At 52.6% G+C, this 16,052-nt stretch overlaps 1 protein-coding gene across 2 annotated transcripts in view; it reads right to left on the reverse strand.

The window, feature by feature from the left end:
* The window catches only part of RANBP10 (RAN binding protein 10), a gene marked incomplete at its 5' end in the record, with an annotated part of 71,101 nt that extends 55,106 nt beyond the window's left edge, over nucleotides 1-15,995 (reverse strand). For both annotated transcript variants that reach the window (XM_084270075.1, XM_084270076.1), the window contains 2 exons: nucleotides 14,861-14,972; nucleotides 15,788-15,995. In XM_084270075.1, coding sequence (XP_084126201.1) covers nucleotides 14,861-14,972; nucleotides 15,788-15,995 — 320 coding nt within the window. The remainder of the gene's footprint in view (nucleotides 1-14,860; nucleotides 14,973-15,787) is intronic.
* Between the last annotated feature and the right edge of the window lie 57 nt (nucleotides 15,996-16,052).

A 16,052-nucleotide genomic window follows, 5' to 3' on the forward strand; every position in this document is an offset into this window, starting at 1 on the left:
TCCAGGCCCTGACAACTCTTTCAGGGAAGAACTTTTCCCTCACATCTGCTCTGACCCTGCCCTGGGGCAGCTTGAGCCCATTGCCCCTTGTCCCAGCTCCTGTCCCCTGGCTGAAGAGACCATCGCCCACCTCTCTGCACCCTCCTGGCAGGGCAGGGGACGTGGGGAGAAGGTCTCCCCTCAGCCTCCTCTTCTCCAGGCTGAACACCCCCAGCTCCCTCAGCTGCTCCTCAGAGGATTTGCCCTCCAGCCCCTTCCCCAGCCTGGTTGCCCTTCTCTGGACTCACTCCAGGACCTCACTGTCCTTCTGATGGTGAGGATCCCAGAACTGGACCCAGCACTCGAGCTGCAGCCTCACCAGTGCCCAGTCCAGAGGCACAACCCCCTCCCCAGACTTACTGGCCACACTATTCCTGACACAAGCCAGGATGCCCTTGGCTTTCCTGGCCACCTGGGCACACTGCTGGCTCATGTTCAGCCTGCAGTCACCCAGCACCCCCAGGCACTTCTCTGCCTGACAGCTCTCCAGCCAGTCTCCCCCAGTACATATAACATTATAACGTTCATTATCATTCAATATAAATCTCTGCCTGCCTGCATCATCACTGGGTGCAGAGGTTTTGGGTGTGGGCAGACTTGAAGGGGTATCTGAGGGACGCGAAGAGGACGCACAGCGCGTGGAGCACGGGGCCCGCGTGACGTACGATGCGCAAGGAGTGTTGGCACCCACTTCCAAACTGGGAAATGTCACCATTTCGTTCTAGAGTTCTGGATGATATGTTTGTATCCACTACCCATCACACGTAAGATGTGCCACCTTAACTAAAGCCAAGCAAGAGCGACCTCCCAAAGCCACCTTCTCACCAGCCAGTGCTTGGAACTGCCCCCCAAAACCCAATGAGAAGCTTCAGAAACCCCGTGTCAGGAGGTGAATTCCAAACAGGGCAGGCAAAGCTCAACACAGACACACCCTAGTGATGCAGTCAGAAGAGCACCCTTGCTTCCACTTACCAGCAGCACCAAATTCTTGCCTTCTACCACACTTCAGCCCTGCCCAGCTGGAGGGACAGACCTCGGCTGCAAGCCCTCAGATGCTGGCTCCCCACAGCACTGTGACCATGGTGAGATTCAATTCAACATGACAAAACTTCTGTGGCTCCCTCTCCCAGTTCCCAGGTACTCCAGCAGTAACTATCAGCGTGGATGCTGCTACCCCAGCACAGGGGGTTTAAATAGGACAGCATTCCCTCCTGGCTCCTAAGAGAGGAGTGATGGTGGACTGTGCTGTGCAGGTAATTTCAATGTTGCAATTTCAATCTGTATATTAAAAAGGAAATTATATATATATATAAAAATTCTGCTTCTGCCAATGAAAGACTTTCCCTGGAAAAGAGATGGGAAGAGCCAAGATGATGACTGTACTTTTAAATTAAAATTTAACTCTTAAACACACAAAAGGTCTCAGATGCACTGACTGCCAGGAAGCATTAAATACAGCCCCTGGGACAGGACTTGACAACCTGAATCCAAATGGAGGAATCTCTTCAAGAGCCTGATTTAAGTGTTCCCCCACCATGCAAGCAGAGGAGAACATGGCCTGTCCCCCGAAGGGGAATCCACCCATGAGACCAGCAATTCTTCGTGGCAGAAGGTGTTTCTTTGGAACCAACACAACACCCAGAGTACCTGCCAAAAAGTCAATTCCAGGGAAGTTTTTTTTGGCTGGTCTGAAGCTACTTTGTGTGAGTAGCCCACAAAAATCCTCATGAACCCACCAGAGGACCTTGGGAGCAGACCTGTCCTTGGGCAGCATGGAGTGACTGGTGAGATTCCAGCATCCATTTGGCTTCTTGGGTGCAGGAATGAAGAGCATGTTTGTTGGGTAGCATAGAGGAGAGCAGGGCAACACATCTCAGCTCTACTTGCACTTTATATGCTTCAGTTTTAAGGATCCTGGCACAAAGAACATCTCCCTGTGAATGCCTGGAGAGCACCAAGCGCTCAGGAGGCACAGCTATACAGAAAATAAATAGAGCTGGGGCAGAAGGAGGGAGAAAGAAATTAGGCTGTGGCTCTAACTGGCCCAGGGCCAGACACTAAACAAAGGAGGTACCACTTCTGGAGTCCTGTGTCCAGGTCTGGGGCCCACAATACAAGAAAGATGTGGAACTGTTAGAGAGGGTTCAGAGGAGCCACAAAGATGCTCAGAGGGCTGGAGCAGCTCCCCTACGGAGAGAGGCTGAGGGAGCTGGGCTGGGTCAGCCTGGAGAAGAGAAGAGAAGGCTGTGGGGGGACCTCACTGCAGCCTTCCAGTCCCTGAAGGGAGCAGAGGAACAGGAGGGGAATCAACTTTTCAAAAGAGTAGACAATGGCAGGACAAGGGGGATGGATTCAAACTAAAGGAAGGAAAATTTAGATGAGCTATTAGGGGGAAGGTTTTTACAGAGAGAGTGGTGAGGGGCTGAACAGGCTGCCCAGAGAGGGGGTGGGTGCCCCATCCCTGGAAGTGTTCAAGGCCAGGTTGGATGGGGCCCTGGGCAACCTTGTGTAGCTCCAGGCCTGGAGGCTGGTGTCCCTGCCACAGGCAGAGGGTTGGAGCTCTGTGATCCTTGGGGTCCCTTCCAACCCATGCCATTCATGCTAAGATTCTATGATTCTTTACCCAAAAAGCTACACAACTTTCTCCAAGCAACTTCAAGAAAAACCAACTCAAATGCAAATTCTGACCAAGAGCAGAGCAGGTTTATTAAGGTTCTGCCATGAACAGAACGGTACTATGGTTCCCCTTTACTGACTGCTTTGCCTGTTGAAAGGTACCAAGCCAGGACAGCAAAACAACCCCTGCCACTACTCCTCCAAGTGCCTGGGAAGCTTATCCAAAGGCAGACAAAATTCAGCCCACCTCAGAGCTGGGGAAACGAGGGGAAAAACACCCATGGGTTTAGCACTGATTGGCTCTCTAGTGGCCACAAGCCTCGTGCTGTTCTTCCCTGTGCCAAAAACAGCCCCACACAGCAGTGTCTCCTCTAGCACACTTCACTGGGCATGAGAGATACACCAGGGCCCAAACTTAGAGTTAAAACCAGAGAGGTTAAGTTCTCTGCCCAGTTAGTGAACTACCAGTATCTCTACCTGGGGTGGTTTGACCCTGGCTGGAGGGTGACACACAACGCTACCACAGGGTAGAAATTCCTGGGATCAGCATTTTATTACAAGGCTCAGCCAAGACCAAGGGGCCCAGCTCAGCCAGGAGTTACACACAGGATGCTCCTCTCTTCCAGAGGCGAGTTTGTGATCCAAAGCTCACCACATCCTGCCAGGTTCTTCTAATAACCACACCTAGCTGGGCAGGAATCCTGTCCTCCCAGCTGTCACGCACTACAGTGCTGTCTAAAACAACCCAGGGTGTCCTGGGTTCCACCAGGATGGAGATAATTTTCTTTCTAGCAGCAGGTGGAATGTGTTTGGGAGCAGTGATAGCACCCTGTGCTTGGGAGCTGGGGTGGGAGCAGTGATAGCACCCTGTGCTTGGGAGCTGGGGTGGGAGCAGTGATAGCACCCTGTGCTTGGGAGCTGGGGTGGGAGCAGTGATAGCACCCTGTGCTTGGGAGCTGGGGTGGGAGCAGTGATAGCACCCTGTGCTTGGGAGCAGGGATGAGAGCAGTGATAGCACCCTGTGCTTGGGAGCAGGGATGAGAGCAGTGATAGCACCCTGTGCTTGGGAGCAGGGATGAGAGCAGTGATAGCACCCTGTGCTTGGGAGCAGGGATGAGAGCAGTGTTGCTAGCACACTGATGGTTTAGTGGCTGCCAAGCAGTCAGGGACTTTTCAGTTGTTCATCCTGCCCTGCTAACAAAAAGGCTGGGGGCACCCAGGAAGCTGGGATACAGCAGGGACAGGTCACCCAAACTGTTCAAAGGGATATTGCATGTCAATGATGTCATGCTCAGCATAAAGGGGGTTGGTGGGTTGGAGGAACACACAGCTCCAGGACATGCAGTCTTTCAGGATGGTCCAGTTTGGGTTGGCTCTGAGCTGTACAGCCTGAGCCCTGTGGTTTGCTGAGAAACTGCATTGTGTATCCCCAGTTTGGTGTATTTTGCTATAAAGTCCTGTTATTGTTATTCCTCTCTCTGCTGACCCTGCAAAGTGTCCTCACCCCAACCTGTGAGGTTTGCCTTTGCTTTTTAATTTACACCATTCCCCTCTGGGGACAGAGGCTACATGGTGCTCAGCTCCCAGCTGGGGCAAAACCATGACACAGGGGAATGATGAAGCTAAAGACTGATGCCACTATCCCTGTTATCTGAGGTGGGCCCTGTCTTCATGCCAGATTTAAAGAGTGGTGAGAAATGATAACCCCTATCAATTTACCTCCTGAAACCACATTGTCGTGGGGGGGGGGGGGGGAGGGAGCATGTTATTTTAAGGCAGTGGTTTAAAAAAATTACCTACAATACATGAAATACTAGATCCCAATTGTCTCTAACAAGAAAGCCTTTTGAACTACTTCATAATGGACTACAATGAATCTCTAAAGCAGGAACAGTTCTGGTTTTATTCGTGGGTACTGTGCTGTTCTGTAACTGCTTCAGAAATAGCACTGACAGGCTCCAGAGAGAATCCCAAATCCTTGAGCAGAGGTCAGCAAAAGCAAGTAATGCACAGCTGAAAAGAATTAGATAAAGGCAAGAAAAGAAAATTCTGAAGAGCTGATTAAAGGCAGCGATGAGTATCCTGAGGCATGGAGGAGTGCACTGCACATCAGCACTCCCAGGGAAGCTCTAAAAGCCAAAGAGGAGGGAAGGGAAGGTGAGAGAGCAGAATAAAATGAAGAGGCACCAATGTGGTGACATAACACATCTCCTCAGTCCATTCAGGAGCAGCACTACAGAGGAAGAATAGAAAGAACTAGCTTTGATAAAGGGAGCAGAGTCCCAGTTCCTCTCCGAACAAGAATCACACTCAACTGGCGTCAAAGGGCCAAACCTGTCCCTTTCCTGTGCTGCTTTCAGGAGGGGAGAAGAACAATGATGTAGAGTAGCAATATACATGGGAATACCAAAAGACTGAAAATACGGATCAGTGGTGAAGAGTTGACTTGAGCACCACTGAGGAAAGAACAGGCACAACACGAGCCTCGCCGGGCAAAAATCACCGCAAGGATCTGGCCAGAATAGCCACCTCCTCCACGTGCCACCCCAAGCACCACCACCTCCAACCTGAGCCCAGAGCCTGCAATACATCCCAGCCCAAACCAGCTGGGGCTGAAGCTGAGGCATCCCACCCACTTCGTGTGCCAACTCCAGAGTTTTCCACCCTCGGCAGCTGACGTGTCCGCTAAGTCAGCCCGTGTCCTACAAAGTGAACCGTGTCGGCAGCAAGCCCATCCAGCCTGGGAACGAAGCACAAAGCATTCCTGGGAGGCATTCTCTGATTCTCTGTGCTTACAGCCAAGCAGGGAAGTAGGATTTTTGTTTGGTTTGTCCTGTTGATCAAACCTCACCCTTCAGAGTTGGTAACAACTCCTGTCCAATGTATGAAGGACGTGAGATTGGTTTCCACCAGTGCCAGTTTAACCAACAGGCTGCTTTGCCTGGCAGAGCCAAAGCCTAGACAACAGTACAGACAGGTATTAGGGCGACCTCAAATCCCCACCAGAAAGGCTTCTGAAGGAGGAGAAGTCACAGGCTGCAAGTGTCACGCTGAGGACCCAGTTTGGATTTCTGTCCATCCTAAAAGCCAGTGTCAAACAGCAGCTCGAGCTGCTGTTTTCTCCCCTGAAACAGGGGAATGGTGTAAAGGCAATACCCAGATCAGGAGCAAACTCTCTGCTGCCAGCTAGCTCGTTGTCTTAAGAGGTATTCTCCCATCTTATGGCCTGATTTGCTCTGGTTGAGGCTTCGATCAGGAAATCGATAGTGACAGTTGCCATGCAAGGAGGGCTGACCTGCTGACACAGGTTTTCAGGGAAGATATGGAAAACCACAATACTTACAGAAGAACTGGGCTTGGTTTTTTTAACATGGAAAACACGCTACAGAAAAAGAAATGGAAGTTTTGTCAGGTGTATTTGTGAAAGAAGAATACTTTCTATTTCAAACCATAAGTTCAGTTAGGGAGAGCTCTGGGAAAGCAACCCACACTGAGCTCAGAGCCCTCTGCATGCCAGCATCTCCACAAACAAGGACCCAAGGCTGGCTGTGGAGAGCACTAATGCAAAGAGCACGTGAGGAAGGCAGCAGATCGTTATTCTCCAGCCTTGAAACTGCAGAGTGGGAATGGGGATCCAGCCTCACTCTGCAGGGACACTGAACACCCCGTTCTTAGCAGAGCAGGTGAGGAAGAGTCTGGGGGTGCAGCTGTGTGGTGCCATTCAGAGGATTCAGCTTCCTAGGGCCAGAGCTGGGGTAGGAATGGAGCTGGGCACAGCCAAAAGTTCCTCAGCAGATCATCATCCCGGAGCTTCACAAGCCATGGGAAAGATTCCCCACTACAGAAGTCACCCAACTTGGACAACTTATTTACTGAAGAACGAATTGCTCAGATCTATAACCCTAGAGTTTTAAACAATGAGTTCCCATTATTCCAGGATTTGATTAACCCTAAATATATTCTGAAGGACTAAAGCATAATCTTCTTAATTATTTTTATCATCTTGTGAATATAAGCATGTTTCTAAAGATGCTCAGTTGATTTGCTGGATTTGCCATATTCCTCCTTTTCCATAACAGATATTCAGGAAGGGGGAGGGGGAGGAAGGAGAGAAAGGAGGGAAAAAAAAAACCCAAACCCACAGTTTTTCCTTAAATTTTTCTTCTTTACTGGACAAACTCTCCCAACTCTTCACTGGACAAAACCCAAAAAAATTACCAGCAAGAAGCTAGCAGATCCTGGAGATCCCCAGACTTCAGCCAGACTAAGTGCACACATCACAAGTGAGAGAGTCACACATGGCCAGCACGACTTCCATTTCATTTCCTAATTTCAGAGATTATTTTAATGAGAAACTGATACTCTACCATTAGACACTGCTGTAAAGCACCGAGTCTCACTTTCCCCTTCGCTGACTATAAACACAACCAAATTTAAAAACCAGTTATCAGCTGCAAACAGATACTCCCATCTCTCCCTTCTGTGAGAGTTCAGCAGAACAATGACAAATAGCAACAGCTCATACAAGATGTCATCAATTAATGCTAAACCTCTGCAGAAAATGAGTGTCTCCACACTTCAGAGCACCAAAGCACAGGCAGTCAGCAGCTGAGCGAGTAAGACTGGCTTGGGCAAGGCTGGCTGTGATGGGGAACAAGGGGAGAACTGGTTACTGACCCTCCTTTGTGGGATTTATTGATGTGCTGGCTTGCCAAGCAGCAGAAACCCAAGTAAGCAGACGTAGCTGCACGCAGATCCACCCCTTCTCTGCGCTGGGTTTGGGCTCTGGGAAAGCAGGATGGGAAAAATAAAAACAGGGAAGGGAGGAAATCAATGATTTACAGGCTTAGCAGAGATCACACAGCACGTGCAGACACTGGAAACCCTCAGCTGCCCCAGAATACTCCTCAGCCTTCCCTACAGCCACGTGTGACGTTACACGGCGTCCGCAGCCCAACCAGTCCACGGATGCCCACGAGCCGCTGTGCCCTTAAAGGCAGCGCAGGCCGGCCGAGCGCTCCGCTGACAGGCCTTCCCTCAGCATCTGGAAGCCATCAGAGCACACGTGTGAAAGGCTTCTCGAAGCACCAGCACACTCACCAGACGTGGAGGAGAGATGGAAAGTTGGCAAAGAGAAACGTGAGCAGGGGACAGAGGGGCGGGTTATTTGCTGCTGCTGCTGTGTTGGTTGTTTAGCAGCCTTTACATCTGACCTTTGTTTTGCTTTTTCAGGCAGGGAGAAGCTAAGCTATTTTTAAGTCTGAGATAAGAGTTCAGGGAAGCTAAAGGAAGATTTTTAAATAAACTATCATATGGACTAAACTAGATTAGCTTTTCGGCCGCTCTCTTCAAAGTGGTCTTCCCCCTCTCTCTCAGAACAGCACCCACAGCCCAAGCTGGCACTGCCCTGGACAACGGGCCACACATCCCAAAGCGACTGTGAAACAGTTCAAGGTGGTGCTGGAAGAAGGATACCAAAACAGCCTGATGTCTGGGCCTTCCCATGCTCCCTTCTCCTGCCCCTTCTGGGTCTCCTCTTCCCCACGTAATGCACTGGGTCAGGGACTGACCCAGCAAAGAGGGAGTTAAGGCGATCCAGCTCATGACACAGTCACTAGTGCTGGCACAAAGGAAACCCAACAACAAAACAAACATCATGGCAAGAAGAACAGCTACCCTGGCTCTTCTGCCAGCCTTCCTGTGACAGCTCAAAGTCCCCATGAAACGGCCTGGCTGCCCCAGCCTGCACCCCGTGTGCTCTGTTTGCACAGAGCCGCCCTGGACAGGCAGGGCTGTGCCACCTCCAGCACGCTGAGCCAAAAAGGGGCTACCTGGAAAGACAGCTGCCATCAGCAACTGGCCACTGCTAGGGCAACGCACAGGCTGCTGGCCTGTCTCTCCTGGGAGCAGCTCAGAAGTGGAGAAGGGCTGTGGGATGACAGTCTGGCTGGGTGACAGTCGCAGCACAGTCGGGTCGGGCTCAGGGGTGCTGTCCCCAGTCACGCTCCATCACAACCCACCGCACGGCTGGGGGAGGTAAAACAGGTCAAGAACTGGAAACAGCAGTGAGGAGTCTGCACCACCACCCACGCCACAAGCCACCTTGCCCCAGCACAGAGAGGACAAAGATGAATCGTCCTTCTGAGTCACGGCAGCCAGTGAGTTGTGGGTTGGCTGCCCTACCCTGATGAGTCTTACGCTGTTCCTGTTTACCAAGCAGAGATCATCTAATGGGGCAACAGAAGCTGCCAGATGTGCTGACAAATCAACAGCAAACAGAGAGACCTATTTGAGAGATGGAGGGTAAGAGTCCAGCACTTCAAATATAGCTAAGGCTGAGCTGCTATGAACACCACCACGATAAAAGCAGGAGGTATTTGTGGCAGCTCAGAACACGAGAGTCACGTACATTTCTGCCAGTCTGTTCATCCAAGGAATGCTGGAAGCAAGCCACCCACCAAACCACAGAGAGGTCTGCACTGGAAGGGACCTTGGGACCTTCCTCCTTCATCCCCTGCCCAAAACACAAAGAACTCCCACAGTTACATCAGGCAGTTTGGGGCAAATTTAAAGATGGAGATGTCACAACCATTCTGGGCACCCTGTCCTTAACCCTTCTCAAGGGGAATCCTCTTCCTTATGTCTGCTTGATGTTTCCCTTGTCACAACTTGTGACCTGTTGCCTCTTGTCCTTTGCTTCCAACTGACAACACCCAGGAGACACGCACACAAAGGCTCAGGAATCAAGTACCCAGCAAGCCTGAAGTCAAACCCACTCATCACCACCTTGAACGGAGCTGAAGGAGGGTTGCTGCAGCCCTGCCCTTCCCTGTACCGACTCATCCGGGAGCAGACCCCTGAAAAGCAGTCCTCAATAACAAAAAGAACCCCCAAACCCAGCAATTCTTGCCAGCAACGTCAGCAGATTACAGCATCATAATTATTCTGATTCACCAGTTTGTCACCAGCTCTGTCCTGGAACCAGTTCACCACAGGACCAGGTCACAGCACGGGGGAAGGCGAATGGAAGGGCGGACTGCCCCAGCCCTGCCTTGCATCGTCCTGAGGCACTGTGGAACCACTCCCTGTGTGTGCAGCACAGACAAGGAGAGGGCTGGAACTAGAGACTGTAAATTCCAGTCTCTGAGGATAAGAATCAGCTCCCCAAACAAAGATTAGCACAAACAACAGATCAATCTACTGACAGGTCTGATTTGCTGCGTTACCAACCGCAGCCTGGCAGCCTCCCCTCGCCCAGAGAAGAAAATAAAACAAACCAAAAAGCCCACAAAACCAAACCAAAAGACCCACTAAAGCAGCCCTGAAAATAAACAAGATAAAGCCACCAGGATGAGCAATGACCACTGTTCAGCTACCAGGGAGCCTCGACCACCTTTGACTCAAAGGATCACAGTTTTACCTCGGCACACAGGCAGCCAAAGATCCAAAGCTGAGAAAAGCTGGTAAATAGTTAAAGGCTATGAAGATGCCTGGAGCATCTCCCCTGTGAGGAAGGGCTGAGTGAGCTGGAGCTGTTCAGCCTGGAGAGAAGAAGACTAAGGGGGAACCTTATTAATGTTTATCAATATCTGAAGTATGGGGTGCAGGGGGAAATGGGCAGCCCCTTCTCAGTGCTCTGTGGAGACAGGACAAGGGGCAATGGCTGCAAGTTGGAGCATAGGAAGTTCCCCACCAACATGGGGAAGAACTTTTAGCCAGTGAGGGTGATGGAGCCCTGGGACAGGCTGCCCAGGGGGTGTGGAGTCTCCTTCTCTGGGGAGATTCCAGACCCATCTGGACACCGACCTGTGCAATATGAGCTGGGGAGCTGCTTTGGCAGGGGGTTGGACCCCATGAGCTCTGGAGGCCCCTTCCAACCCCTGTGATTCTGTGATCTGAAAAGTTATAGTGCACTGCACAGACTTCTTGCATGATGGACTTCCTTCGAAACACCCTCCAGGAAACCAAGCAGGATTTTACTGATGCCATGGCAGAAAAGGCCATGGGAGAGGAAGAGTCTTCACAAATCAGTTCATTTGCTTCTTTAACAAAAGCACCTTTATGGAGCAGGTGCTTTAAAGGGCAGGGGTGAAAGACAATGCAAAAGAGGAAGGTTTTCTGCCAGCTGCACCATGGCAAACACCTTGTACCCGTGTTGCCACAGTCCCTCCCTCTCCCCTGGGGTTTGCACAACTGAGCAGGGAAGTAACCTGCCTTAAGAACGGGGCAGGAGGAGCTGGGGGGGGTTGTTTTTAGAGCTAGGATACGGTGTGGTGGGAGGACACAGAGAACCACAGCATGCTGGGTTTAAATCACTTCAGCCCCATGAAAGCAACAGAAGGGAGAAGTTCAGCAGTGGTACTGACACCTCAGGTTTCTCTACCACAGTGACACCAACACTGTCAGACAACAACTCAAAAACTCTTATCACACCAGATCATACACAAGCAACATCTCCTGTCAGGCTGCAAAGCATCTTCACATGAGCTTCAGGATTCTTACATCCCCAGGAAAAGTCACCAGGAGCCTCTATCCCACTCCTTACCTGCCACCTCAGTTTCTGTAGCTCATTACCAACTGTCAGTATTTAACCAGCGTCGAGCACTCCATTTATTAAGGCAGAATGACAACAGCTTTGAGTTGTTGAGCAAAAAGAACCCAAATCATCCATGGCAGCTCCTCAAATCATACTCCCCAAAGTCTGTTCCACCAAAGGGTTTCCTAAGCCTTGTCTTGAAACTTGATCACTCCCGTTTCAAACCTAAACTCCACGATGAGAGACACAGCAGGCAGCGTGGTGCAGCCCTCACCTCACCACTCCATACAGCATAAATAAACCAACAAACTCCAGAGCTGAGACTTACACCTGAATGACCCACTCTGGACTCCAGCTCAGAAAGATTCCTCTTCCTCACCCCGCACTGAAGGGTTCCAGCGGAGCTCCCAGGGACACGCTCTACCACTCACACCACTTGAAACCTTCCTTCCAACCCCTTCTTTAGATTTCTGGACTTTTATTCCTTTGAACCCAAGATGGTATGGTGTACTAAAACTCCAGAGAGCTTCCTAAGGAGGAGGATGTGTCTGCTGCAGTTCACTGTTCCAACACACCGAGCCTCCAACTCACAGACTTCGGACTTTAAAGACAAGACTCACAGGAGTACCTTCTTAGGAGCCAGGCAGGCAGCACCTACCATTTAAATTCACAATTACAACCCCCCAGCACCACAAGGGTAAAAACTGCAGTGCTTTCTACCAGGAAGAGAAAAACAAGGCATGGGAATGGCTGAGATATCAGACAGGCTCCCCAAAGGCTCACTGCAGCACTGACTTAGGGACGTCACTGCTGACTTGTGGCTCTCAGATTGCTATAACATTGCCATACACAGTTCTGCACCTTTGGAAGTAGTCCTGAGAAGTCATTGCCATGACAGAATAGGGTAAAAACACCAGTGGAAAACTCTGATCTTGGGTTAATAAGAAGCAAACTCCATTATCTCCCTTGTGAGCCCGACCTAGAGTGCAGTAAGGGTTAAGTGCTGCTCAGCGGCCTTTCGCAACGTGATTTCACTGGAAAATTGTCTGGAAGTTGGCTGGAAGTTATTTCAATGTTAGCAGTTGCATAAAGTCACTGAGCCAGGGTCTCAGAACGACAGGCAGTTAATCACCACCTCCCTGAGGTGGAAGAAGACAGGCGGTCTCTTCCCCAAGTAGAGCACCCTGCCCAGCACCCAGCTCTGTGCAGGTAACCTCCAGACTGTTACCCAGCGTAGAGAGCACCCTGCCCAGCACCCAGCTCTGTGCAGGTAACCTCCAGACTGTTACCCAGTGTAGAGCACCCTGCCCAGCACCCACCTCTGTGCAGGTAACCTCCAGACTGTTACCCAGTGTAGAGAGCACCCTGCCCAGCACCCAGCTCTGTGCAGGTAACCTCCAGACTGTTACCCAGCGTAGAGAGCACCCTGCCCAGCACCCAGCTCTGTGCAGGTAACCTCCAGACTGTTACCCAGTGTAGAGAGCACCCTGCCCAGCACCCACCTCTGTGCAGGTAACCTCCAGACTGTTACCCACCAAAAAGCAGCAGGATTCAGGATCCTTTGCAAGTGCCTTTCCAGACAAGCCGGTTCTCACCTCCCTGATGACAGCAAAAGCACTCAACAGTGAGAAGTTCCGCCTTTCATGTGGTTTTCACCCATCACCAGCCAGAGTTCCAGCGTTATCCTTGGAGGATTGGATGAATTATCTGTGCTCAACCCCTTCCCACCCGGCTTCCCCTTCCGCAGACACCTCTGCGACAGGGACCCTTCAGCAAGGCCAAGTGCCCAACACACACACAGAGCCAGCAGATACCTGTGTAACGAGTCAAAACTCACACCTGCACCAGCAGGACAAACCCAGCCCACCTTAGAGATGCCCTGTGAGCTGGGGCTGTTCAGCCTGGAGAAGACTAAGGGGGGACCTTATGAATGTTTATCAATATCTGAAGTATGGGATGCAGGGGGAAATGGCCAGCCCCTTCTCAGTGCTCTGTGGGGACAGGACAAGGGGCAATGGCTGCAAGTTGGAGCACAGGAAGTTCCACACCAACATGGGGAAGAACTTTTAGCCAGTGAGGGTGAGAGAGCCCTGGGACAGGCTGCCCAGGGGGTGTGGAGTCTCCTTCTCTGGAGAGATTCCAGCCCCATCTGGACACCGACCTGTGTGACCTGTCCCAGGGACCCTGCTTGGGTAGGGGGTTGGAGCTGATGAGCTCTGGAGGCCCCTTCCAGCTCCTATAATCCTATGATTCCCACATTTCCCACCATCCTTAATATTGCTTTAAAGGAAAACTCCACGCACACCCTGCTTTAACATCCTGCCCAACACAGGGAGCACAAGACCAGGTGAGATCCAAACCCCACCGCTGGTCCAGCTCCAGCTTGCTGAGGTGTCGCCTCATGAGGGGCGGCCCCTTCGACCCACAGATGTGCTGCTTCTGCACTTGCTGCTGACAAAAGGAGCACAGAGCGACAGGGTAAACAGTCCCAACACCAGCCTGCCATACTAAATATTACCACAAGAAACATGATTTGGCCAAGAAAAATCTTTTGCTGCTTCCAGCAGTCCCCCAAGCTTCCACAGTTGTTATTTGTCACGATACTCCATGGTGTGATCTGTCTCAAGATCACAGAATCAGAATCACAGGGGTAGGAAGGGACCTCAAGAGCTCATGGGGTCCAACCATACTTAAGATATTGATAAACATTAATAAGGTTCCCCTTTAAGTCTTCTTTTCTCAAGGCTGAACAGCCCCAGCTCACTCAGCCTTTCCTCATAGGGGAGATGCTCCAGGCCCTTCATCATCTCCATAGCCTCCTCTGGACTCTCTCCAGGAGATCCCTGTCTCTTTTATCCCAGGGAGCCCAGCACTGGACACAACACTCCAGGTGGGGCCTGACCAGGGCAGAGCAGAAGGGGAGGATCCCCTCCTGTGACCTGCTGGCCACACTCCTCTTGATGCCCCCCAGGATCCCATTGGCTCTCTCAGCCCCCAGGGCACACTGCTGGCTCATGGCCAACCTGTCATCAACCAGGACCCCCAGGTCCTTCTCCACAGAGCTCCTCTCCAGCAAGTCATCCCCCAATTAAGGACTCAACCTGAATTCATGCCCTAGACTGAAATAGCTCAGATCCCAGCTTACACCCATCTCGCTTCCCTTGCTTTGAAACAAACAACTTTTCCTTGATCACACTATTAAAAAAACCCCAAAACCCAAAAACCAATCCCACAACTTCTCCTTCCAGTGCTCAAGGACCACTTCGACCACTCTTCCCCACACAAACATCCCTCTAACCCTCCAAAATTAATTCCAAGGTTCATCCCTTCTGCTTCACTTCTGAGGCACCGTAACTCCAGAGATCTGCCTGACCAGACCTCACTAGCAAGAGGCAAACAACTGTTTGCACTTAAATTGCACCAGAGACCCAAAGTTGCCTAAATTCCTGATCATATGGAACAGGACAGAAAGCAGGTGTGTGAGTGCCTCTACTTCCAGCACATTCTGCCACCGCTCCCTCTATTAACGGAGAGAATATACCCACCCCTGTGATGTCCCTGCCTGCTGCACCCAGCAGCCACGGGACCTCTCACCCTTCCGGAACGGGGGTCAGAGTACAGAGAGCCAACTACACCTCACCAGCCACCGGATTCCAACAAGGCACTTACCCATCTCTACCTTTACTGACGATCTTCACTTCGAAGTAGTAAATGCCACAGGCAGCGGGGATGGGGTGGGTGGCCCTGACTGAGGCAGCATCTTTGTGATTTTTACCGTGACCTGGAGAAAAAACACCCAGAAATATAAATACCAAGGGGGGGGGGGGGGTGTGATCTGTGCTCCCACCATTGGCTAGCAACCCCCAGGGATCTGTTTCTATACATAGCCAGCCCACACACAGCCCTGCACTGCCACCACCACGGATGTTCCCTACGCTACAGTGCCCTGGTTTTCCCTTTGTTCCCCCCCTCCAAGTCACGGAGGAAGGCTCCCTGGACAAGCTCTCCCCTTCCCCACGCACGGAGCTCGACCGCCGCACATCAGGAGAGGACGGGAACGGTTACACAAGAGGGGAATGACATCAGTGTTTACTAACCAGGCAGGGAAAAGGAACGAGCCTCGGCAGGGAGAACGGCTTCCAGCAAGGGGCAAGGAAAACCCCGCGGAGGATGCCCCAAGCCCCAGCAGGCTGCGAGCAGCTGCTCTGCGCAAAGCCCGGGAGCCCGAGCCCCCGGCGCGCCGACGCCACCGCGCCCCTGGGCCGGGATGACAGAGTAACCGGGCGATGCGGCACGGCGAGGCGCGGGGGCCCGGGCTGGCGGCACTGCCGGGCGTTATGTAAGGCGGCCGCTCCGCCGCTCCCTCGGCTCCCGGCCACCTCCGCTCCCCGAGCCCGGGGGAACCCGGCGCCTGCCGGACTCCGGCCGAAGCTCCGGCGGCCGCACTCGGCGTCGCCCGCCGCCCGTGCCCTTCCCCCGGCCCGGCCCGCCGCCGGCCGCCCCTCGCCCCCCGCCGCGGAAAGGGCCCCAGGACGCGCCGGGCCCACCCCGCCGCAGCCCGAGGCCGAACCCGGCGCCGCCGCCCCAGCCCGGCACCTTTGTAGTGGACGCGCAGGTTGCCCTGCGAGAGGCCGATGTAGTTGTACTTGTCCTTGGGGCTCCAGGACCGCGGCAGCGGCGTCTCCTCCTGGTTGACGGCGGGGTAGAGGCGGCGGAGGCGACGGCTGAGCTCCTGCTCCTCGGGCGGGCACGGCGGCGCCGCCGCGTCCCCCCCGTGCAGGCTCCCCGCGCCCGCGTCCGCCATCTTGGATTCGCTTTGTGTCACCGGGCGGGGAGGGAGGCCCGGCCGCGGCCTCCGGCC

The sequence above is a fragment of the Gallinula chloropus genome (genome assembly GCF_964237585.1).
Source record: "Gallinula chloropus genome assembly, chromosome: 13".
NCBI lineage: Eukaryota > Metazoa > Chordata > Aves > Gruiformes > Rallidae > Gallinula > Gallinula chloropus.